Source organism: Antedon mediterranea, chromosome 5 (assembly GCF_964355755.1).
Source record: "Antedon mediterranea chromosome 5, ecAntMedi1.1, whole genome shotgun sequence".
NCBI lineage: Eukaryota > Metazoa > Echinodermata > Crinoidea > Comatulida > Antedonidae > Antedon > Antedon mediterranea.
In genome coordinates this window covers 24,681,327-24,708,197 of record NC_092674.1, presented here as the reverse complement: position 1 = coordinate 24,708,197, position 26,871 = coordinate 24,681,327, and the positions used below count along the sequence as shown (strand labels likewise).

Sequence of the window (26,871 nt, the reverse complement as noted above, 5' to 3'; positions counted from 1 at the left end):
TTTTAAGGCAGAAACAAGAAATGTGTCTGATTTATTTAAATATACACATACATACATACATAGTTGTTTCATCGTATTTGTAATATACAAACTTACGATAATTATTATAATTGTGCCTGATAATTAAACGAATGAGATGGAATTAAATATTCAGCAACTTTTCAAATGGAAATATTGGAGGGCGCTAAACCTAATTTCGCCATGTGTTATTTTCATGGCTGGTGGAGGCGGCATCATATTATTTCAGTGGCATCATATTTCAAAAAAAGTATGTACCTCTAGTAAGCATACCAAATTGGACATCAAACATGTTCAGTTTCTACCACGCTGCGTCTGATTTCGAGACTACTGTTGTTATTCAATCAACTTGGGGAGACCAAAAAAAATTAAAAATTCAGTATATAATATTTCAGTATTAAAGACATGGAGACCCGCGACTTGTTGAATAAGTAGGGAATGTACTAATGTTGTCAAAGATAAGTTCTCTGTGATTGTTTGGTAAACGTCTAAATTGTTCTAAAAATAATTAAATAATGAATGTATTTTATTTATTTATTCTGCTAATTAACAAAATATATATATAAAGGAAAAGAAAGACCAACAGGTCAAAAAGAAAAATTAAAACAACTTAGTTACGATTCTACAATTGTCAAACCATCTACGAGTAATTGGCCACCTGCAACAATTCGACATTAAAAAAAGTATTATGAAATATATCATATTATTATAATAATTATAATAATAATTATGTGTGTTTTTGATTTTAAAATAAAAATACAAAAAGGACAAATAAATAAATGCGGCGATTTCGCATTTTGTCTTTTTCTTGAAAGTACTCGACTATCTACTTAGTATCAGATACTGTAACCAAAATACAAATAAATCAATATAGCAGGCCTAGAGGCAGTGCATTTAGGCTAAATATATTGCCTGGTATTTGGCAAGATTTTCCAAAAATCGAGGTCCCTCCATTAAGTAGTATAATTGTCCTTTTAAACATTGTTGATTTTTTTTATTCTGACATTAATCATGTATTTTATTACACTTCAGATTTCACATATCATAGAGATATTATAGTTCACTATACATATAATGATTGTAGGGCCTATACATAGCAAACATTAGTATTTAGGTATAATTAAAACGTTCCACTGAAATAATGAATTAAAATGCTCCATAAATAAAAGGAAATATATATGAGAAGGAAAAATTTATAATTGGCATTGGCATGTTATCCTGTAACACACAGGGTACACCTTAACTTCTTTAAAAAATGTTTTGGAGGTATTAGACTCGCTTTGTCCAGACAGCGATAGCGGATCATCATGTTCGGTGAATTAATGCTTCATTTCCAACTTATTTTAGATGAAATACGTCCTTCAAAGTGAACCTAACATAGAACTTAACCATGTGCAAAATTTATATTATATTATTACGTTTATTTTTCATTTTGAAAACATTTACGTTGAAGTAAACTCGGGAGTAAACTATTTGAAGAGAAAAAACCTAATCTGAAGTCCAATTTGGTATACTGAATAGTACTCTACATTCCTAGCATACTGAAGCCAGTGCTAACAATAATAAAATTGTAGCAAAGCAGACGTGCTTAATAGCCAAAAAGGTAGGAAGAAAGAAAACCGAAGAAAGGTGGATTTGATGGGCAATAGAGGGAACAAATCATCGTTTTAACTCATCCAAGGATAATACAATTATGTAAATTGACGATTGGTATGTTTCATGATTTTATAAAATGATTATCATTAAATTGTGTTCCGTTTTTTGGTCGGTAATTTTCGTAATGTGGTTGTGGTTGTTGGGCAGTCGGTGGTTGTGTTTTGATGAATGCATGGTGTGGGAAGAGAGAGGGTACGAACCCATCGTCTTTCTCGATGGAGCACAATGTATGGTGGTGTGTGGAGGCCTAGGCTATCAACTGATCTTTTAACCCAACTAAATGATTTTTCTTATTATTAGGCAATATCTAGGGCCTACAGCAGCACACCTTGCCCTAATATTAAGTAGGCTATAGCTTATAAAATTATATTTAATTAAATGTACTTTGTTTTGGTTGAGATTTTGTTGTTTAACATACAGGCTATTTGGTTGATTTTAGTTGTTGATGAGTTAAAAAAATAAATTATGTGTCATTGGTTTATCATTGTAAAGGGTGGCTTCATCGTAAACATCCATGGCATAACAAATAAGCTTAGGCCTATATAATAAAATTCTAAATACAGTTACTTACAGTATTCTATTGTTGTAGATCTATAATGTATCAAACAAATTAGCATTACATATTGATTGATTAAAAATATTGAAAAATCGTCTCCACCGATATTAATTAAATAAAGTTTGGTATTAGGAGATACTGTCTTTATCTGCTTTACAGAGGGTGTTTCTTTCTAGGCAACTGTAATTTGTTTTCAAGATTTGGTGGCGACTAACACATTTTTTAAATGTCTGCTTGTAAAGGTAAATTATACACACAAAAAAATCATACAAATATCTAAATGGTACATAATGTGAAAAGTGTCCTTGGCCTTACGGTACAGTAGACAACAAGATCTATAAAAATAGGAGTGGGGGGCGTGGGGCTCTTAAAAGTTATGGGGCTGTCCTTTTTACAGAGTGATTCAAATGTTTACATTTTTACAGTATTGGTTCATCATACATCATTTATTTATTGTTGAAGCTACACACAGACATGTTGTGGTCACATGTTATTTGAGACATTCCTACCCAGCATGCCTCTATCAATCAGGATTGTGTGGTATTCCCTTTATCATCTAATAAACTTTTATTTTTAGTCACAGCACAGCTTAGAACAAATACAGTACATTATGTACTGCATGCCTACTATAACTATACAGTCAATGGCTATAAGATCTAGAATGTGATTTATCATTATACTACAGTACAGTGTAGCTGTACTGTACTGTGCACAAAATAGGAGAAAGCTATGTTGAACTTGAAGTTACTGCAACATGCTCTGGCCTTTGATGTACTGTAGATTTATAGTTCTAATTTCGGAACATCAGATGTTGCCTTTGTTTTTTTTTCCTTCACCTTTATAAGAAGAGTCCAGATTCCTTATTAATAGAAAAGGGTCTTTTTAATGTTGGTATGATCATGTACCTGTCCTCCATGGTATGCTCATGATAGCACTGTTAATAAGTGGCTGAATTAGGTTCGGTCAACTGTAGAAATATAAACTTATTTGTAGTAGTTTTAAAACTGAAGTTACTGTACAGTTTAGTATTATTTTTTGGATTTACAAAATACTCAATGAATGTTATACAGTTTACTTTTAACTTAATTTTAACGAGACTAAATGCATAGTTCGTTTGATGTGACGTCATTGAAAGTTATTGGACTATTTCTTTCAATATTCTAGGCTATAAAGGCAGCTGGATGTTCAGTACTCATAATTAAATTGTTAGCATTCCTAGATGCATCTGATACCTGCCATCAGCCAGGTCAAGTCATTCCTTGACCCTAGATCACTATCTTCAGTTTATTTATTTAATTTTTTTTTGTGTAATTGATTTCGATTGGTTAATACCGTGGTCATGTGACATAATAACACTAACTGTGGTTTTGGATGTATTGCTTTGCATTACATGTGACCAGGCTTTTATTGCAATGAGCAATGAATAGTTGATACATCATTATTAAAATTAAAATGCATTTATATTGCACTGTTCATACTGTAAACTGTATACCTTACTATGTACATTGTGTCCCATGACGACAGCCCTGTTTTATACTGTTTTACTTGAGGAATTTCAACAAGTAAATCGCGTTGACATCTTTTTCTCTACTGAGTCTTGTTACCAGTTCTGTACTGTACAGCTTACATCACTGAAATTATTTCCTTATTGAGATGGAATGAGTGATGATGAAATGGAGATGAGAAAGTAACATTTTATTAACAAAACCATTTCCTTTCACTTTCAGGAATTTTTTAAAGGTGGAAATCCGAGTTATGACAAATCAAAATGTATTTATGCCAATGATTTCACTAAGGATGTTTACTTGTATAAACAATGATGCTTTATAACTTGTAAGATATGGCCCAGACTGGACCTGTTAAAACCATGTTGCAGACCACTCACGGTTTTTTATTCACTGCTGCTGTAATGCCACAAGCCAGCAGCACTGGCACGGTTCTTCACCGGCAAACGAAAAGCGACGATCACTTATTAACCGTCGAAAAACAACTAAAACGTCATAAACCGTCGCTAAGTGACGATATACAAATATTCAAGGACAGTTCCTCGATGGTTGGAAAATCGAATTGGAAAGAGTTTATCGGTGCGTCGGACATTTCGGACAAGACTGAACAACAAACAGACTCGCATGAAAAAGATAATAACACAAGCCCCGAACATGGATTAGTGAGTGCTAAACCGCAATATGAAAGACTACAATCTCAAGGACAAACAAGTATATTGGACAGTTTATCAAGAGAATTTGGTACCAGTTTTCATATGCAGTTACCAGTTATTACCAGCCAAGAACAATTGATAACTGACCTTGATAAGAGACCTCCCCCTCCAGACTACCCCGGTACATCTATAGGCCCCGAATATGGATTAGCTATAAGTAATACAGTAAGGAATGGTGGTGGAGATTCTGAAAACACACCAGAGGGCTCGAGATCTGCCGAGGCCTTACCGGATGGTGTCAAAGAAAAGTAAGTACAGTATAATAATAATATACAGATATATTCGCTATGACAACCAATTAATGTATGTACAGTATGAGTCATTTCTGTTATGACATTCTACTATTAGCCACGCCATGACCCATATTTGTACAGCTAGAGAAATTGAAAAAAAAATCTGCAGATTACGAAAAAGGTTGTTTTGTCCATGAAAAATTATTTAGTGGCCACAACTTCATAATGTATAAAAATGTATAGGCCTACAAACAACAGGAGTTTGTCGTTTAGGCCTACCTACAGTATGGTACAGAGAATCAACTACAGTATAGTACATCGCTCACATGATTGACAGGCCAAAAGAAAGATGTTACGATCGCAAATAGTGCATGTCATGGTGACATGATTCATGCATTATAAAGGGGAAAGAAACCCCCGGGTTACGTTTAATTTGCTTTTTATTGACCGGTAGATCAGCGCAATTTTTATCCTCTAAAAAAAATAACAAGTATAATTTGTGTCAGTCTCTTGGAACAGGTACTGTACTTTAATACCTTAAAGTAACGATTGACATTCCAGCTTTAATATTCTTCCCCCCTTTGTTATGTTTCAATTACCCGCATGATTTTTTGGCCTTACGGAAATCAAAAAAGTATTTTTTCGCCTTGGGGCTAAATTTGCAAATATTTTTCTTGCATTCCTACACATTTTCCAAAAACGGTGACAATTCCGAAGAAAGCAAACCAATTACCGTATAAAGATGGAATGTTTAGTGCTATCATGTGTACAGTATTCAAGAAATAGAATTTCTTGTTTTGGAGTTTTATTTGTTATTTCCTTTCATAAATAAAGCGTATTTTTCTATTGATATCAGTACGTAAACAATTAATTTACAAAAGATTGAAAGAGAATTATAAATAGTGTAAGACATTTTTCCCGGCACGTTAATACATTGTATGAACCTGTAGACTGTCTTGTATAAAACAGTCGCATATTTTTAGTGCATTTAATTACAGAACATGGGAAGAAAACAATGTTAATGTACACAGTTAGTAGAACTTTATAAACTCAAAATTGAGATTTGAGTTTAGTTATAAAATTATTAAAAATATGAACATGAATCAATGTGTGAGAAGAGAGATCTTTATTGTTTGAACTCAGTTATAAAGTTGTCCATAAAAAAAAAAAAAATTTTGAAGTTAAAACTGGTGAAAAAGTACAGTAATTCATAGCCAAAGGGGCAGAAATCTCTGTATTCTTCTAATTTCTTAATTATGTCACTAACCGGATATTACTAAATCGGTAAAAACTGTGCTTAAATAACACAGTTTAGCAATAACTTTACTGATAGAATTTAGCAGTACAATTATACTGGCTGTTGTGGTTCAGGTTTTAACCACATAAAACAAATTAAATGCACTGAATGCAATTATTTAAAAAAAAATTATGTTAATTAGAAACCTCAAACATGTCTGGAAGTCTTTGGTAATTAAAAACAAAGATTCATCTCAGAATGTTGTATTGTAAAAGTAATAAAAAACAAATTGGGGATATTAACGGTACACGCTGTTGATTACTGTACTGTATGATAAAAGGAGTCTTACAACAGATACCCGGAAACTCTCTCTCTCACAATTTAACCAGACTTTGAGGTTCAAAATGCCCTAATTCTTTTAGTAAAAATACCAGACTTTCCAGAAAACCAGACATTAAAGGTACTCTGTAGGCCAGTCCAAAGGTGGTACTGTACAGGTATTAAAATAAAAGAGTTGACTGTATACTGAGTAAATGCACTGAATATTTGTATAAAAAATGTACTGTACAGCATGACGTAAACTGTAGAAAAAGAAATATCCCATCGTCAACATTAGACTTTTATCAGATGGCGAAATGTACACTAAAGCCTATTTTCCACTAGGCGAATTTGTTCGCGCAAATCCGACGTTTCGAAGAGAAAAAAATCGCATACTCTCTTTCCACTACATGAGCGAATAGCTGCGACGTTCATGTTCCTCGCGTGGTTGCTGAGCATTTTGATTCGCATGAGTGCTCATGAAAGCGTCATAGCTCATTTCCTGAGCTCTGATTGGTTGTGCAATATTTCGCTTCGCAAAAAGTAGAAACAATTCGAACTAGTAAATGTCGCTGCAGCGAAAAATAAAGGAACTAGAATTCGTCGCAGAAGGGAGTATGACAGACAGAAACTCGAATACGCATGTGCAGAGCATGACGCTTTCGATTCGTGCGAACAAATTCGCCTAGTGGAAAATAGGCTTATTTAAAGTAGTTGAAACAATCTCAACCGAACAGTAAAAAGTTGCAACAGGGATAACTGATTTGTTAATAATGGCATTCCAACACCAAATCAGTTGAGTGTTTTTATTGGTTTATTGGAAGTTTGTCCCATTTCTGTGAACCTCTTATAAAAAGTGAGGCAAGCCATTATGATTACTGTATACTATTAGGCCAAAAAGAGTTTATGTTGGCGTAATAGGTTAAAAAATATGGGGTACTCACTGTAGGTACTGTAGGTAGGTAATTTTTTATCTTAAATTAAAAAAAGAAAAGGTAAAACAACAACAAAACAACTTTTTTAGATAAAAAAAATGTCTAGGGTTGGTTTTAAAATGTATTTTTTCTTATTAGAAATAGTAGTATTTCCCATTATGTTGCCAAGAAATATATAATAATTTATTCACACAGTCAATATAAGTTAAAAAGCCTGTCTGGTGGTACAAAATCAGTTGGCCTTGGTTTGGTCAAGTTCAACTGATCCACTTTCATTCCTGATTGGATGTGAATTATTCTGTTCTCCAAAAATAATCAAGTTCTTCCAGGAAAGTTGTTAATAATCCAGAAAGGCTTATACAATAATTGGATATGATTATTTAATCGTAAGAGGAATTCTAAGTTAATTGTTACTTTTGTAAAGAAGTCTTTTTTTAAAACACGATTGATGAGAGGATTGGATAGAGTTTTGATCCGTCTACTGTAATGCAGTCTTTAAAGATCTCAAACTTTATGTGACAAAAAATGTGATGTGCCCATGTACAGTACAGTAGAACCTGTGTTTTACAAATACAAGAACATTGATATTTTATTTAATCGCACAGGCTGTATATACTGTACTTTTCTAGTTAGGCCTCACATCTTGCTAGGCCTGCTAGCCTGGCCAGGCCTAGCTAGTGACCACCTGCATGCTGTGTACAGTAAAGTAGGCAAACACGGTAGCCTTTATAGCTATGATCTCTACATATTTGGGGTCAATTTATGGTCAACCTGGATTTTACGAATCCCATGTTTTACGTACCCCTTCCGGTCCCGTACCGTACGTAAAATAAGGGTTAGCTACTGTATATGGACATGATAATCAAATGATGCATCACCACCATATTTGGCACATCACACTTTTTTTTGTTAAACTAATTTGATAGTGTAGACAGAGATTAAAATGATCAGAAATTGCTATAAATCCCTTTCTATGATTTTGTCCTATAAATCCACTGTACTGTATTTATTTGGTAACTTTACAATTTACATTTTTTAGAAATGTTTACTGTAATTGTACAGAGTACTTTAGAAAAAAAGATTAGAATAAAAAAAATACTGGCCGAGCAGTTAAGACAGTGGAACCGTAATTACGTAGCCATAACATAGGCTGGGGTTCGAAGCTCACTCACTCCATGGTTCTGGTGATGGAACGAGTCTTCTCGGATAAGGACTATAAACCGTAGGTCCAGTGTACACATCTAGCTCGTATGCACCTAGATCTTTCGAGACGAGTAGGGGGTTACCCCGGTGTATTAGTACATCACAGCCACTGATCACCAACTTGGCCCTCTGGGAGAGCAGTCTTTGACTGAAGAGGTTACCCAGTATAAATACTGTATTTCAATCAACTATAGTAGGGGTCATTCCATCTCAGATCACCCAATGAGTTAAACCCTACCTCTTCCAATTTTGATGAAATTTGGTATATGGGTGATTCATAGCAATTAAAGTCAAAATTTCAAATTTTAACTTTATCGGACCAACGGTTTTCGAGATATCGCAATTTCAATTTTCGGTTTTTACGCAAAAAAGGGCGCGTCCGCCACGTTTCAAAGAGCTGTATCTCGGGAACTATAGGTTCAATTTTAAAAGCAAAGGTATTTTTGTAAAGGGGAGACCATAAGGAATCTAAATATACTAATTGTGTGTGTTTTATGTTAATTTTAAGTTTAATAAAACTTTGAAATATATTTTGACCTTGAAATTGACACCGTGGAACACGCCCGATTTGTTGGTGACTATCACGAAAAATGTAGCCCTACGTGTCAACTACAACATATAAAAAAATTGGAGGGGTTTTTTTCTTTGTTTCCATGAAATTACAATTTGAAGTTGACATACCTCTTCCTTTTAGTGTATTTTTTGGTGTTGTTATATACTTATACACAGTGTGAACACTAACTGTTAAGGTGTCTTATTGTTACGCTTTCTCATCAGGCCCACTTAAACACTACAGTAGATATATTTTGATATGAGAAATACTGGGTAACTCACATACTTTTCAAATCAATTTTGACACATAGTTTAGTGTCCTTACTATGTTATTTTAGTGTATTTTGGTGTCTGTCCATGCATTACTTCAATGTCAATTTGATGTATTCCAAAAATAATTTTATTTACAAACTAAATATTATTATAATGTTACAATTGTCTATGTCTGGCCTTTACTCCTTGTCATCTGGCCAATTCAAACAGTATTTAGAAATGTTGTGGCGTTCATTTTGGGAAATTACTGTAATTCCTAGTCGAAGAGGATTTTATAAACGGAGAGGCTATAATACAATGTACATTTGATTCAGGAATCCAACAACAGTCTTCTTTGGACGGCCAATAAAAGATTTTCGCTGGCCCATGAGGATGCATAAATTTAATTTGATAATCCCCAAACTCTTCTGAGACATCCACAACCAAATGGGACACCATCATAACTACAGCACACAAATTCTGAAGTCTAATAATGGTGGGTTGTGTATCAGCAACAATTTCATTTTCATCACTGAAAGATTCTTGAATCACTACCACATCCGGAGGGTTTATCTGGGTACTAAGTTTGTAGACCTGCATCTGTGCCAGATAAACGTGAACAAAGCGATGATATTGTAATGTACCCTTGATGGTCTGGGCGAGGTTGAATCTCGGCTTTATTTCTTTTTCCACAGTAGATACCTCATCTATTCCCACATGAAAAAAGTTGATGCCTGGAATGTCCATATGAGCGAGTCATATGGCCGAGCGGTTAAGGCAGGGGCGTCGTTTACCGTACCTAAAGAGCCAACAACAACATCGGCAAGGGTTCGAGGCCGACTCGCTCCTAGTTCTGGTGGTGGAACAAGTCTTCTCAGATAAGGACTATAAACCGTAGGTCCAGTGTACACAGTTATAACCTGTGTGTACTTTAAAGAACCCAGTTCATTATTCGAAAAAGAGTAGGGGGTTATCCCGGTGAACTGGTTCACACAATAGCCCCTGTATCAGGGGGATTACCACCTATCTGATAGGACAGTGATTAATTCACTATTGGTAATCCTTGGCCACATTGCCTAAAGACATAAATAAAAATAAAAAATTACACAGTAGTCGAACATACTGAGAGATGTGAGAATATGACATTCAGTCAAACGCTGTAAGCTTCTCTTAGTGACAAGCCTCTTAACTGTTCCACCTATGCCATCACATGCACTCTTGCCATGTGATGTAGCGAAAAAATTCCCCTCGGCGTCTAAACAAAAATCTTCCTGGTGGTGGCAAAGGTTAATAAAGTTATATTTGTTTTTGTATTGGCCGCCACATCCATCTGTGAAATAATGAACTTTTTTCATGGTTGGTAGTTTTGATTTTAAATAGGGGATGACAACCTTTAAAAAGGCATCAGTAACTGATGTATGTTCTCTGCAATCACTTATTATGCATTAATATGCATAATAACATAGTAAGGACACTAAACTATGTGTCAAAATTGATTTGAAAAGTATGTGAGTTACCCAGTATTTCTCATATCAAAGTATATCTACTGTTTAAGTGGGCCTGATGAGAAAGCGTAACAATAAGACACCTTAACAGTTAGTGTTCACACTGTGTATAAGTATATAACAACACCAAAAATACACTAAAAGGAAGAGGTATGTCAACTTCAAATTGTAATTTCATGGAAACAAACAAAAAAACCCCTCCAATTTTGTTATATGTTGTAGTTGACAAGTAGGGCTACATTTTTCGTGATAGTCACCAACAAATCGGGCGTGTTCCACGGGGTCAATTTCAAGGTCAAAATATATGTCAAAGTTTTATTCAACTTAAAATTAACATAAAACACACACAATTAGTATATTTAGGTTCCTTATGGTCTCCCCTTTACAAAAATACCTTTGTTTTTAAAATCGAACCTATAGTTCCCGAGATACAGCTCTTTGAAACGTGGCGGCCGCTCCCTTTTTTGCGTAAAAACCGAAAATTGAAATTGCGATATCTCGAAAACCGTTGGTCCGATAAAGTTAAAATTTGAAATTTTGGCTTTAATTGCTATGAATCACCCATATACCAAATTTCATCAAAATTGGAAGAGGTAGGGTTTAAAATTCCATTTTTTTTGGGTGAACTGAGATGGAATGACCCGTAGTAGGCCTACTATTTTAGAATATTATTTATTCCATTATGTGGGAAAGAAATGGAGAGAAACAAAAATCTTCTCAGCACATAATTTTAAATACAGTACCTTTATACTTGTTGTATTTCATTAAATTTTCTTCTTAGAAAATCATAAAAGTTATAACTGACAATTTAATACTAAGTTTCTAATTTTTTTTTAGGACAACATCACCACACACAAAACAAAATTCAAACTTTGAAGTCGATCATGAAGCAATCGCTGGACGAGCTACTAAAATGGTTGAAATATTATCAGAAGAGAACACAGCATTACGGCAAGAATTAGAGGGATATTACCAAAAAGTCAGCAAGTTACAAAAGGTACAGTACAGTATAAACCAACTTGACCCAAATGCGAGTCGTCCAGTTAGATTTTTACACGAGATCAAGTATAGTATGAAACGCCATATGTGCCAAAATATGTATCTTTTTACTAATTAAGTCAAAATAAGTGGGAGAAGGAGTAAAATGAACTGAAACTTTTTAAAACATAAAGAACTTCTATTTTTTTTTTTTACATTTTGTTATAATTTATTATTTTTTTTCTCCTGTTGGTAAAATACCATTATAAATTTAGGTGGTGGGGGCATGCACCCTATGTTTATAAACTAGGCAATCATTTGCATACTGTTAATAAAAGAACAATCTTAGAATCTTTTTCTTTTCTTTGTTTGAGCTACCCATTTTACTAATGAACTGCTGGCACCTGTTTACCGTTTATTTTTACTTTGTGCATTTTGCTCATGGCACCAATTTTGTAATTTAGTGTTTTTAATTTTATTTTTACCAAAAAAAATGTTTATAACAGTTTAAAAACCTCTCTTTATTGTACTGTATTTAGAAATATTCCCACAATTTCTATGGAAGTGGATTATACCTATATGACCTTTGGATCTGATGTAATTCTCACTGTTTTCATCTGCAGGGACCAATTCATTTTATGGTCTCCATGGGGATTTTTAGAATTATGTCTTTGACCCAAATGTAAGACCTACTGTAGGCTTGCTGGAATTTTTCTTTTCATAATTTTAGAAACTGTAATAATTTTTATGTTTGATAATTTTTATGGCAAAAATGTTTAAATATTTACCCTAACATCATATGTGATCAATTCTACTGACAATTTTTAAATTATTGTATGCTTGCACTCTCTGGTGACCATGTACCTGACTTCATAACTATAAAAGTTAACTTTTGAACTTTGTTGATACATTTTACCTCACCATTCCTGACCACATTTACCAATTTTATTACCACATATAGTTTATACATATTGTTATAAAGTTTAAAACAAATTAGCATACAGATAGTAAATCATTATGCATTTTGGCTGTATGAATTATTCATTGGCTTTTATATTAATAAAAAAAATGAATGCATGTCAAAGTTTAATTTGACACAAACTATTGAAATTTCTTTTAATTTCAATTTTAAAAAGGATCAAAACATGAGATTCTAAACTGTACAGCTACAGACAGTAAACGAAAGTTACAACCAATAATTTTGATGAGAAAATTCATCATTTAATCTTACAAAATAGGCAATATTTTTAAATATATAAAGATGTGAAATAAAATAAAGATTAGGAAAGTTTTATTGGATTTTCACTAGTGGTGGTATAGTTTTGATCCCTTCTTGAAGAAATACTTTGGCTTTTATCCAAGTTAAATGAATTCCAAACTAGCCTAGTCCATTTTAATTGTAGGGTAGCACAGTAATTTGACAAAATATTGTTTATGATATCACATCGCAGTGTTTTCCATTAAAGAATCCATTGCTTCAATCATGGGCACTAATTCCATGTTCTATAGATTTGTAATTACTGTATAGCCTGTATAGTCGTTTTCCTCTCTCCACCCAGGTGTACAAATGAGTACCTGGTGTAGGTCAAATCACAACTGCGCTGATTACTAGCTGCAACATTATGGGAATATGTTTCCAGACACATCAAAAAACATTACCACCAGCATTGCTTTGTGCGTTAAGCATCGACGTATTATTATTAAAATTTATATTAGTTATTAGCAGAATATGTACTGTGTAATTTACCACAGTATTTCGGAGAGATAGGAGAGCTTGTACGTTACAGTACCTACTTCATTGAAATTACTGTAAATGAGAGATACAGTACAGTGTCAGTAGGAGTATCTAATCTGTTAAAAATCCAGTTGGAAGTTTTTGGCATCATTTCACATTAACAAGAATGTACAGTAGTACAGTATATTTACATTTAACATAAAATCTTTGATATTGTATGTGTTCATAATTGAGTAGGCCTACTGTGTACAATATTTAATAGCAAGACCTGTATAGAGCACAATGCATAGAAAGTGTATATTGCATAACATGTTTACAATATAGCTATATATTCATACCAGTGAATGGCATACCAATGTCCCCAAAAGCAAATAAAAGGTCAAATCTACACATCCCTATTTTATTAAATGGTATAGCCTAGCTCAGCTAGTGAAAACCTAGAGGTGGTTTGGTAATGAAGACATTCCACTTGTCCCATAGGGTAACTTCAAGGTTTTTAATTACAACCACTACCATGTTAAACATTTGTTTGCAATGCAAGTTGCACTAGGTTTATTGTTTAGCAAATCTTTTTAGTACCATAGTTTGGTAATACTACAGTAATATGTTTACTATTTTTCTATTGTTATTTAAATTGTCCTGGAATGTTAATATTATAAGAAGTGAAATAACAAATATGTTGGTGTACAGTAATTATTGTGGTTTGGGAAACTACAGCAGTAAATTAAAATAAAATGGGTGTGCTCAGTTTTAAATTACTTTGTCAAAATGTCCCTTTTACAATAAAGTTGTAGATTTAGAACTTACTACAGTACAGGGGTGGATTGCTATAAAACAGTCTTAACTGATGGTCTTAACTCCCCGATTAAAGCCGGCTTTATCAGATAGACGGTCTTATTAAAGCCACTCCTGATAGACCATTGCTATAAAACAGTCTTGGATAAGACCGCGTAAAGTAACAAATTGAGGGCGTACTTTGCGCGTAGAATACCAAATAAGGTAATGTTCGTCACGCTTGTTCAATTCACAATCATAACAGTACGTACATTTCTACGCCAGAAAATCTATTCTAGGGCTATATAAGAATAAAATCACCATTATTATTTGATTTAACACTTAAAACTCGTTCTATTGGTTGTCTTTGACGATAAATAATACGTAAAAGCAACAAAAAGAGAGGTTTAAGACTCCTTTGAGTAGGCTTTAATTTTAAAGACCGTTTACAGGTCAGACCGCGGTATAGCAATGGTCTATAAATAAAGACTACTTGCTACGTCACGAATTATAGCCGGCTAAGCGCTAAGACCGGTTATAGACCACTTATAGCAATCCGCCCCTGAGGATAAAAAATGTTTTCAAAGTTTGTACAGTACTACATTAAAAAAAATTCTAAATGGATAAAAATAGATTCTACTGTACACACGACCTAGTATTAACAAATTACTAACGAACACACAATAAAATTTTGAATACAATCGTGAATAAAATGGAAATGTCTAATAATTGTTCATCCATGTAATATGTAGAGCTCTAGGTAAACACCAAGTCTTTTTATTCTCTCTTCACAAAGAGCGAAACTATTTGCTACATGGTTTAGATTGGAATTTCAACTGGTGATCATTAAAATTTAATTTATTTAGTAAATTAACCAAATTGTTGTTGACCACGAAATGTTGCCACATTATAGGTATCGTGCATACAGATTACTAATAGTAATAGACATCTATAATAAAGAAAAGTCTTAATTTAAAAATACAGTACTGTATAGTATTATATATACAGTATATATACATTTTGTTTCCAGTAAGTAGTCTATGGCATTATTTTATTATTTGAACTTAAACATACAAAGTACTGTAAGAATTATTGTATTATAATACAGTAATAATACTGTACTGGAGCAAAATGTGTTTTCTCTTCGGTAATAATATAATATTTATTCCATTTACAGGCTTTAAATTTCTCCTTTTTGTTGCTTTTTTTTTTTTTGGTGATTTCAACTTGAAGGAAAGTTTATTCTTAAACAAAAGAAATACGTCCTGTACTTTATTCAGAATTGTTCAGAGAAATCAAATATTTCTAATTGTTGAATTTAATGACAAAAATCCTTGACATTCTGCTAGGCCAACACAAGGCAAGGTAGTTATTAGTGACTACAGGCATTACTGCCATAGCTGATTACATTCTATCTGTCAACTGTATGGCAATGGTGTAAGAATGCATGACACATTGTAGACAGCCACTGTACATTCTATAGGCATAGGAATTTCACTAGTGATTTGTGTATATATAAAGTACAGTTAGTATGTGTAACATTTTATGTATGCTCTCCTATCTGTATACATAACACATTCTTGTGATTCCATCCCCCACCCCACAATTTATTGTGTGTTGTGTTGAGGTTTTTTCCTAGTGGTTAGAAATGCAAGTTTGGCAGATATACTTGCATTTACAAAATAGGCCATACGCAGTACATTCTAATGTTTCATCTTGTTCCGATGTCATGGATCTACAATTTTTATTTACATATTTAGAATAATAATTTTATAAATAACAATATCAAAAGTTTGCCATAATCGTGCTGGTCAGTTTTGAGAAATTACTGTTTGATTTTTGTACTATACTTAATATACACAGTGAGTGATTTGGTCGGGGTGAATGTTACATGTTCAAACAATCCACAACATCTTGAAGTATGTACCACATGATTGTATTTCACCAATCATGCTCTGGTTACAGATGGGGGAAATCCAAACAAAATAACACAATTCACACACATCAGAAGTCACAAGAACTATGAACTATGATCAAAAGAGAGTTTGAAAAAAACAGAATTGAAAAATTGGCTGAAATCGTATATCAATCTACAGTATTGACCAACGTTTGAGAAAGGTTAATTATAACACTCAGTGTACTGTGTGTTTGTAACACATAACTTATTTTTCGTTAAATTTGGTTTTATATATATTTTTTTTCAGTTTGAAAGGGATGTACATAAAGTGCAAGCAGATCATGAAAAAATAATCGAATCTACCAAAAAACGAGAACTTTTAGAGACTAAAATGAGGATGAAGTTGGAATTAGATTTAAAAAGGTTTCAAGACGAGAATAAAGAACTGCGAAGTAAGTTTAAATCATAGAGGAAATATATATACACATATATATATACACATATATATATACACATATATATATATATATACACATATATATATATATATATATATACATATATATACCGTACTGACGCGGGTATAAGCCCATACTTGGGTATAAGCCCACCCCTGGCTTTTGAATAATTTTCATGAAAAATGAGGCACTCTGGTATAAGCCCACCCATTAATTCGAAGATCTACAGTGTGTGTCGTAATACATTATTTTGTATTTGCCGACGTCCATACACCGAATACACCTACCTTTGATCATAACCAAGCTAGGCCAATATACGCTAGGCCATATGAGGCCTAGTGGTCCTGTTTTGTTTACACTCCATCGCGGTCGAAGATCGCTTCACACACGACGCTACAAGTCGCCAAAACGGAAAACCACTATTTGGTATCGGCTGCCATAAACAAGCTTATTAAATTTCTTTGGTACATTTCTATTTAACGAACATTGTATACTTGCTTTTCTGCTTGATAAATTCTTGTTCAATTTAAAATAAGATATTCTACGATAAATTACACGAACATAAGCTTAATTTTCCGACACTCTACACCTCGTGTATTTAGAGGCAACGTCGTACACGTGAGGGCGCTCGCTCGCATGGTGGAATACACAGTGTACATGTGCTGTTTTTGACGATCTGCATTTTTGGATCCTCGGGTATAAGCCCACCCCCCAAACTTGACGTGATTTCATGTTCAAGGGGGGTGGGCTTATACCCGCGTCAGTACGGCCGGGTATATACTGTATCTTCTCCATGGCCTAATAATATATTGTCAGAAAAATCTACTTTAAAATTAAATTTGTAAAAATTTTGAAACCTCACTTCAGTTTAGACTGTATCATCAATAGTTCAGCATAGAATTTTCTATTCATCAGAATGCAATATTTTAAAACAATCAATATATTATTGATATTTGACTGGCAGTGTATATTGGTAAAATACCAAACAGTTTACTGTACTAGAAATGCCAAATATAGCAACCTGATTTGGTGCTTGGGGTGAAGTGTCACACCTACTGAGACTAGGTTCAGTCAGGTCAGGTCAGGTCAGACTGATCAGTGGCTGAACCTTAATTGCGGAAATGCGCTAGTGTCCCTATTTCAAAACAACGAAGAACAGCAGACCAAACAAATAAAATGCATATTTTACAATCCATTGTACGAGTTTAGTAATTAATTCATAATGTCATGTTTTGTATTTTTTTAAAATTAACATTTTGATATGAATGATTGATTTGTCACCCACTTTTTTGCCTTTTATACTGTGGCATCCTTTTTAAAGACTACACTATCATTTTCAAACTTTATGTGAAATGTGATGTACTCATCATATATGGACATGATGATGTAATATCACTACCATATTTTGCCATATCACTACCATATTTGTCCACATCACACAGGCATCTCAATTGCTTACAAAGAAATTTGCAAAAGTTGCTCTTATTTCTTAATTAAAATAATATTAATATTGTTTACAGTGAGTGCGGAGTGTTTGCAGAATGCAAAATTAACAGCCTTAGAATCACAGTATATATTGGACTCGGATTTAAAAGCTGAACTTGCAAAAAAAGATACCATTATTAATCATCTAATAGCACAACGTAAGTACAGTATATTTATTTATTTTATGTTGTTAAATTTTAGTATTGTTGGGCACAAAAACTGAATTAAAGCAATTTCTCTTTATGTACAAGTATCAGGTCTCATGTTGATTTTGATATCTGAGCTTTAGGGTATAAGACCCACAGTGGTTTTTGTGTCTATTTCGTGCCTAGATTACCTGGATAAACCGACATTAGACTATTCTCTCCAAGAAGAGAGCTAGAAACCCTCTGCGAAAGGTTAGCCGCACGCCACCCCGTTTAAACCTGATATGGCCAGGCTCTAGCAATAGAGCATGTTATTTTCCCTGGCGTCGACAACATGACGCTGCAACTAGGGTATTAGACCCACAGTGGTTTTTGTATCTTACTGTACATGGCATTTGACCTATTTCAAATTAAGGAAAAGATTAGGATAAACATGGTCTAAACATACAGTACCTCTAAGGATTCAATCACACTGGACTTAATTTTTTCCAGATTTTCCAAATCGGTACCTAAATTGAGCCAAAAATTTCCAATCTAGCTACAGTTCCCTCTGGGATAAAAACCAGTTAATTTTTTATCAACTGTGTGCTCAGTACCATCATGGAGAAATAACTAACTTATTTCTCCATGGTACCATATACTTATCAATATCTCATCTGTAACTAAACAGTACACCTTTTCTATGAAAACCATGGTTTTAACTAGAGTTTAACCATCTGGACGAATAATTCAAGTGCAAACATTGGTCAAAAGTACCCATGGCCTTGGATATAAAGTTACCACTGGTTTACTACTATTTTTCAAGTCCAATGTCAACAAATCTTTATACTAAAAAACTCAAAGTCAAACACATGAATTTACTAATCTGTCTACACTACAACAGTGCAGGATTAACTGAAATCCATTGGTATGATTCAAGTGAAAGATGGATGTGTTTAGATTGACACATGTTAAAAGGCCAAGGCTGCATAGCCCTACTTGTTGATAGGTTTTGCTTCTTGCTTCATTACAAACATCAATGTTTCCAACTCATTGCTGAAATACCAAGTAAAGTGGAAATTATTTAATAAGAAAAAAGTAAAAGTGGTTTTAATCTGTGATTGGTTCACTAAATTATTATTAAGGCACATACATTTTCATTGAACGTAGTTAATAATGTAATTAATTGTAATGGAGCTGTAGCTTGGTGGTTAATGCGCTTTCCTTCCAATCCCAAAGTCCGTGGTTCAATCCTGACCTAGTACCTATGTAGTGTAACTCGCAACTCTTTCAACTCCACTCTAGTCTAAGCCTCAAATTAGACTTAGTTTATATGAGCACGATAAATTATAAAATAGTTTATCCATCCTGTAATTGGCGAGTTTGTGCTCGCTGTTAGTATGAAAAAAAATAATTCTGTATATTGAGACTTAATAGATGGTCTTATTGTTTTGTGTAGACAATGATGAGGTAGCAGCGAAGGAACGTCTTGAAGTTGAGTTGTCAGCACAAACGGCCACCCTCACAGAGCAGCGTAACCATATTGACCTACTGGATACGGTGTTGTCAAATGCTCAGTCTAACGTTTCAAAGATGCAAGAAGAGGTATGGAACGTAGTGACTTAGGATAACTTGAAAACACTTTATTATTATTATAACAACTGTATGTATTTATATTAGATACAAAATCCCTTGTTGTAATAAGTGTTAATTCCAAAGTTTATGCTTACTCAATTTTATTTCTTCTTTCTTTGTTTTACAATGTTTCAAATTTACTTTATTTTGTAGTACTTGAAATCAAATAAATATAAATATCAATATAAATAACTTACTGTTATTAGCACCCACTATAAGCTATAAATACCATCCCTGTAATAACCTTTTGGGCACCCATCCCAAAAACCCTTACTGTACTGTATAAGAAAGACAATTGAATAGAAAAAGTTCAATTGACTTTTCCAGACCTAAAAAAAAGTTCATCAAATAAACACTTCTTGCTACTGTCGATCATAAAGAAATTGATAGGGTACAAGCTCACATAAATGTTGGAAACAATTATGTGACGGTATGTGTATGATCAATGTATGACTTTGCCAAATCAAAGATTGACTTGAAATCATTGTGACCCTTACGGGTGAACGCACTTTTCAATGTACATGTGTCTCTCTTCACATGGAATACTTTCCTTGTAAAACATGGCTGTACCAATCAATGGTGTGAAAGTTTGAGACCTAACAGTTGATGGTTGTTGAGGGAATGGATGGGTGAATGTACTGGCTAGGTTAGTTGGACTAATACAACTCTTTGAAATTCTAGTCTAACTACTTACTGTAACATTGATTTGCTTGGGATTTGATAAGAATTGATTATGATGAAGCAATAATGGTTAGAAATTATTTACCAATTCCCTTTTCCTATGAATACCTATGTGCTTTATTGTAAAAAATAGCTTTATGCTTACAGTGGGGGTAATAAGGTAAGTGTGGCGGTGGGCGAATATACATGTGAAATAAAAGAAACTTAGTGTTGATAAACAATTATGTTTACATCGGACATTTTCAGATGAAATTTTCATGACAGGTGGGAAGGAAAAATTTACTTTCGACAGGAGGGCTTAGATAGACACCGTTACCCCTAACTTTAGGCCCTTCCCTCATATTTTAAAATCCTAAATCTGCTATGTGTGTTCAATATTGAATATCGAAACGTGGCAGGCTGAAGGCGCTTGACCTTTGACAAGATCGCCTAAATTTTTTGTTTTTAACTTTACAATACTTAGTGTTGTATATTCTGGTACAGCCGCTCCATGATCTCTTTGCTTTTCTTCCTTATATCTTTACTCTTTTTAAAAGTTTTACTAACGATTTTTATTTTATTTTATTATAGGCTATTTATATTTTTGCTTTATGTACACGACAACTAACGATCAAATAACAGTTTTTCACATCGCAACTTATACAACGTAATTTTGAAAACTACAACCATTTTTTTCTATATACATACAACGTACATTTCTAGTTTAACAAAAACATTTTTCTAAACTTTCTATTATTTAAAAGTCGAAGATAGCCAGGTCTCGGGTCCATTCTATTGTCGCCACAGATTGATATCTTCAGCAGTACTTCTATGAATGGATGGTTAGGTGGGAACACGAACGCTAGTTGATCATACCCAGTACCGTTTTGATCGTACGATTAATCGGGAAACCACCTCACGACCCAGAACAAGCCCTCTCATGCCTAACCTGATTCCTTCTACTTTTCTGAGTTTATTAAATTTCAACAGGAGGGTTTAGATAGACACCCTTATCCCCTAACTTCAGCACTTCATTTTACAATTCTTAGGCCCTGCTTCCTTCCTTTAATAATTCCTTTACTCTGAGTTTATTGATGTTTGTGTATTTCCATCCTAGCAACTAGCTTACAGTGGAATTCAAATAATGCTTTATGCTAGAATATTGCTTTTTAAAAGCTGCCTTAACATGATTGATTATATAACCACTAACAAAGATGGATGTGTTTCTGAAATTTATGTTTATGTATCATATGTCAGGGTATACTGTGAAGCTCTTTGATGTGGTAAAAATAATTCTATAAAATGCCATTATCGTGCTTAAAGTTCTTACCCATTAAGGTCAAGAAGTTGTACAACATGTTCTTTACCCATCAATTAATGTTGTTTTTTATTCTGTCTATCAATTCAAGTTTGTCTTTAATTGTAGGATGTTAATTTTTTGTTATTAGAACTCATTTAAAAATTTCCATAGAGTAATATTAAGGCTATTTTTCACTAGACAAATATATTCACACAAATCACAAGAGATGCACATGCGCAATGTATTTCATCTTCCAAATCCCTCTCTGCGTCAAATTCGAGGTCCTTGAGTTTTTCACTTAGCGAAATCATAGTTTCTACATTTTGCAAAGTGAAAAATTGTGCAGCCAATCTGAGCTCAGGAATTAGGACTTCATGATTACTCATGCATTTTGACCAGGAGACAAATAATCGGAATGAAAATTGCAGCTCTTTAAGTGGGAATTGTTTTCCCTTTTTTCCAGACAAAATTTAACTTTTTGTTTTTTGTTTTTTACAGTCAAGAAAAAGACAAATATTAGAGGAGCAAGTTGAATCTCTACAGAAAACAATATTTACAATGAAGGCAGCAAATTTAAAAAGGGAGAAGAAAGATCAAGAAATGCGACAAGAATTAGAGAAACAAATAGAAGGCCTTAAGAAACAACAGGTATAAACTAAAAAAACACCCTATAAACATAATGGACTAATCCCTCCAATTAAGTGCTCGTCATGTGTATTAATATTGTCATTTGGTGTTGGCTTTACCCTGAGAAAAATGTACACTTCACTATATACCCTAATGTATACCCACATAAATCATTTTGCAGGAAATTCCACAATACTGTAATATAAAGTTACGTGCCATAAATCTTTGTCGACATTAATCAGAAATAATATTCTACTTTATGACATCCTGTTTTTTATAATAATTCTTGGGAATAAATTTCAAAATTTTCATGGAGTCCTTTCACAGTACCATGAGTGTTCTCACTGTACCACGAGTGTTCTCACAGTTTTACCATGAGTGCTTTCACAGTACCATGAATGTTCTCATAATCATATCCAAAACAATTCCACAACCCTGCCTTTAAAACACTCCCATCGAAAACACTCCCATATGAAAACATTTTCATCAACACTCCAAATGTTTTATTTTAGAACAAAAGTGCAAAAGATGAAGGAAGTGTTGCTGATAGCCCAAGCAACCAATCTCTCTTAGAAATGCTGAAGAAAAAAGAGGAAAAAATCAGCAGCTTGGAGGCTGACATAAGCAAAGTAAGTGCTCCCTGTATTTTTTTGTTGAAAATTCTTGGTTAAAATCTTTCTCTCTCTGACTATGACATTACATTGAATGGGTTGTTCATCATTTATACAATGTCGCTGAGAATAACCTGAAAGTTCAATGGTTTTTAGTACATGCAGAATCCCAACAAATTTGGGCACCCTTTCAAATTTTAGTTGCCAACTATTTTTGTCTGAATTTTATCACAAATTGTAAGATTTTGCTTTTATTCGGGAAGCACTGGTTTTCACTTTGTTTTGTCCCATAATGAGCGTATTAGATATCAAATCAAATGTATTTTATTCATCATCGTTAAAATATAAAGAAATAAAAAAAATAAGTCGATAATGAGATTAAAAGAAAAACTTGAAAAGTTTAACCAGAAATTTACAAGAAAAAATAAAAACAAAATTTAGCTAAAATGTATATGTGCTTGGATTACCTTTTCCAAGAAATAATACTAAACTGATTATTTTTTGTTTTATAGATGGAATTAAAGTTACAAGAAGAAAATGCAATTCGAATGCTGGCACAGTCCAACACACAAAGGTATGTGTTGATTTGGTAAATGTTAAAAATTGTACAGTGATTCAGTTGTTAAAGATGTATTGTTCCCCTGAAAAAATTATTACAAATTTTTCTGTTGAATATGCCATTTTTATGTCACATAATAGTTATCCACTTTGACCAAAAATTAGATCGAAACAAAATTATTTACCTGAAAAAAATGTAATTTAAAGCCAAAAATAATTAGATTGGCTGCCAGCCAATAGATTTTTGTTTGAATTTAACCATTTATTTTGTCATTTTAATATGAAATTATTTTTTTCGTTTTTTTTTCTACGGAAGTGATTAACTTGATTAAAACTACACAATAACCAATTCAAAGTCTGATTTAATTAATCTTCATTTTTGATGTTTTTCGGGGACAAAACATCTTTAATATTGCCACTGGTTTTATTTAAGACTCCGATCACTGTAAATATATTATATTATATATATATATTAGCAATAAGATTCTTTTTAAACTATTACCTGGGCCCCTGTGAAAGCATTTCAAATATTTGGTGTATGTAATTAATCAACTGTAACTCACAGAATGTCTAGGCAATTTTCATTTCTAAAGTCTATGATTTATATTCACTGTTGCTGAGAAAATCAAAATTATAAGACTTTAAATACTTTAGTTTAAATACTGTTTTTTATTTATTTTTTTTTTTTTGGCAATATGTTTGATTTATAAAAAACAAAATTGTTATGCTTTATAAGATAAATTGTAAGATTGTAACGTAGGCTCTTATTCAAAAAGACTAAAATGTTTCAGAGGTTAAAGTTTTAATTGTTTCTCTAAGGTCAGAGGTTAAAGGTTGTGATTGTTTATCTATTTTTACATAGGGATGCAAGAATCGCGGCTTTGGAAAAAAACTCAATAGAGGCTGAACGAGTTCTTGTAGATGCACAAACTGAGAAGACGAAACAAGCGGAAGATATTTACCTTGCAAAGAAGCGGATCGCAGAGTTAGAAGCAAAGTAAAATACAATAATAAAAGATAACAACATATTATCTACAGTAGCACCTCTTTTGTCACTCAAATTCCCCCCATAATAAGAATGTCCCCTGAATATAAGTTGGATGAAGTGTTCAAAATATATATATATATATATACACATATTGCCTCTTGTTTATTTTATGGAAAATGGAATGGAGGTTGAACAAAGTGTTAAAATAAATATTGCCTCTCGTTTGATAGGAGTGTCCTGTCCCCAGAATAGGAGTTGGGTAAAATATATATTTCATATTTTGTTGATTCGATTAGGCGTTTCCTAAAGGAGGGGCTCTACTTTATATTATTTAATTACAAAATAATCAAGAATAACAAATTTCTGCTGAGCCTATAGATTAGCAAATATGCCTGCAGACTCATCATCGTATCCATATATGGGCACATCACATTTTTTGTCACAAGTTTGAAAGTGTAGACATAGTTTTAGCAATGGCAGTGAAAATGAATTAATATGTTTTTTTATTTTCTTAGGGTTCGAGTATTGCATGCTGAACTGTCTCATAAAGACTCGGTCATCCAGGTACTTCAACATCAGTCCCTTCAGAAGGATGCTTCCCTCTCTTCCCTTGAAAAACTTTTACGATCGACAACTTCACCACATAGCTCTCTACAGAACCTACGAATGGGGTCATCAGAGTCTGTGCAGCAACAGTCAAGACTCACCGGAAGCTCGAACTCTCTCCAGAACCTTGCACAGAAATCACCAGTGAACTCAATGCAGAATCTGACTATCAAGTCACCAGCAGGGTCGTACCAAAACTTAGCAGCACGACCTCAGAGCAAAGGTCATGGGTCACAGGAAAGGTTATTGATGATGGGGGATTCTTACATGTCACACAGCACATCAGCATTGTCATCTGTTGGGTTACAAGGTATGTGTACAATTATATAATATAAAATAATTTTTAGTCTGTATCTCCTACATAACACACATGGGCAACTTTTATATATGAATATATATAATTCTCACAGATTTCCTCATCTTATCGTTTCAAATTAATTAATTAAATTTCAGTATATCACTTGGCGATTTAGAATTAATGTCTAATGTCTTTATATAAATGTATATATATATATATTGCCTGTTGTGTATATATATATATATATATATATAAACAAATCAGGCAAAGAACATTAATTCTAAACCGCCCGGTGATATACTGAAATTTAATTAATTAATTTGAAACGATAAAGATGAGGAAATCTGTGAGAATGAGAAAAAGTCGCCCATATGTATACAACAGGCAAACAATATTAATTCTAAACGGCTACGCCCGGTGATATACTGAAATTTAATTAATTAATTTGAAATGATAAGATATATATATATATATATTTTAAAATGTTATATTTGTGACTTAATTCATCATGAAATTCTTGCTATAATAAATAAGATTATAATGTTTTTTTGTATTTATTATTATCTAATTTTTTTTTTTTCAGAGATTGACAAGCGATACGTGTTAGATGAAAAATTAAAACAGTTAGATCAGGACATTCAACAACAGGTTAGTGTAACAAGTTATATTCATTTATTTACTCACTCGCTCATTTCTTCAATCAAATTCATTTGTTCACTCACATCATTTTAACAAGTAACAAATAAAGATTTATATATAGTAATGCACAACACTGTTGAAATTAATTTTTCCATTTTTTTTTTTCAGGACAAGATACTGGACTCATTATTTAAGAAATCATCTGGTCAGAATGTTTAAAATAACATTTTCAATCTGAATGAATTATATAATTACAAAAGGTATTTTTGATGCATTGGGTACAAACAACTGGATATGTTTATAGAAATACTTGTTAGTTTTGAAACAAAAGTCCTTCAATTGGATTCGTAGATGGTGGTGCGACCTCTACAATTTTCTTTTGTGCTTGTTGACTCTCAAAGATACACTTTTTAGGATGCCTGAACGTTTGTGAGCTGAAATTTATAAGCTGATTGACTACAATCTTCATTTTGATGTTTAGAAAATATCAAAGAAACTGTATGTTATCTTGGCTTCATATCTCTAAGAAGACTGTTACGTTAGAAATGGATAAATAAAATTGTTATTGAAGAATAGTTTGAAGAAAACTGTTGAAGATAAGGAAGATAAAGTTTATTGAATGGGCATTTTACACATTTATATTTAGCATTATTATTTACTATTTTTAAAATAAATAGTATTTGATTTAGATGATATTGCACTGTTTGTTGATTCATTATCATAATTCACACCACATGAATTTAGGAGGTCACAATTGATTAACTTGTCACCGGTCATTTTCTACTCTTCAGTTTAAACACTTTCTATCGGTTAT

At 33.0% G+C, this 26,871-nt stretch overlaps 2 protein-coding genes across 3 annotated transcripts in view; one reads left to right on the top strand and one right to left on the bottom strand.

Moving 5' to 3' along the window:
* Positions 1 to 6,348, bottom strand: part of LOC140050022 (pleckstrin homology domain-containing family B member 2-like) — an 89,773-nt gene extending 83,425 nt beyond the window's left edge. For both annotated transcript variants that reach the window (XM_072095017.1, XM_072095018.1), the window contains exon 1: positions 6,338 to 6,348. The gene's annotated coding sequence lies outside the window, so the exon portion shown is untranslated. The remainder of the gene's footprint in view (positions 1 to 6,337) is intronic.
* Positions 1,600 to 26,757, top strand: LOC140050021 (angiomotin-like). Its single transcript, XM_072095015.1, has 13 exons — positions 1,600 to 1,728; positions 3,958 to 4,696; positions 11,521 to 11,680; positions 16,375 to 16,519; positions 18,046 to 18,168; positions 19,595 to 19,740; positions 22,229 to 22,378; positions 22,870 to 22,986; positions 23,481 to 23,542; positions 24,389 to 24,523; positions 25,030 to 25,430; positions 26,002 to 26,066; positions 26,226 to 26,757. The coding sequence occupies exons 2-13, from the start codon at positions 4,071 to 4,073 to the stop codon at positions 26,274 to 26,276; spliced, it is 2,181 nt and encodes a 726-aa protein (XP_071951116.1). The 5' UTR covers positions 1,600 to 1,728; positions 3,958 to 4,070; the 3' UTR covers positions 26,277 to 26,757.
* The last annotated feature ends 114 nt before the right edge of the window (positions 26,758 to 26,871 follow it).

Excerpts from the sequence above, each read along its gene's own strand:
- LOC140050021 (XM_072095015.1), top strand. The coding sequence starts at position 4,071 with ATGGCCCAGACTGGACCTGTTAAAACCATGTTGCAGACCACTCACGGT. Across the intron at positions 18,169-19,594 it reads TAATCATCTAATAGCACAAC|ACAATGATGAGGTAGCAGCG; the intron begins GTAAGTACAGTA and ends TGTTTTGTGTAG. Across the intron at positions 25,431-26,001 it reads GTCATCTGTTGGGTTACAAG|AGATTGACAAGCGATACGTG; the intron begins GTATGTGTACAA and ends TTTTTTTTTCAG.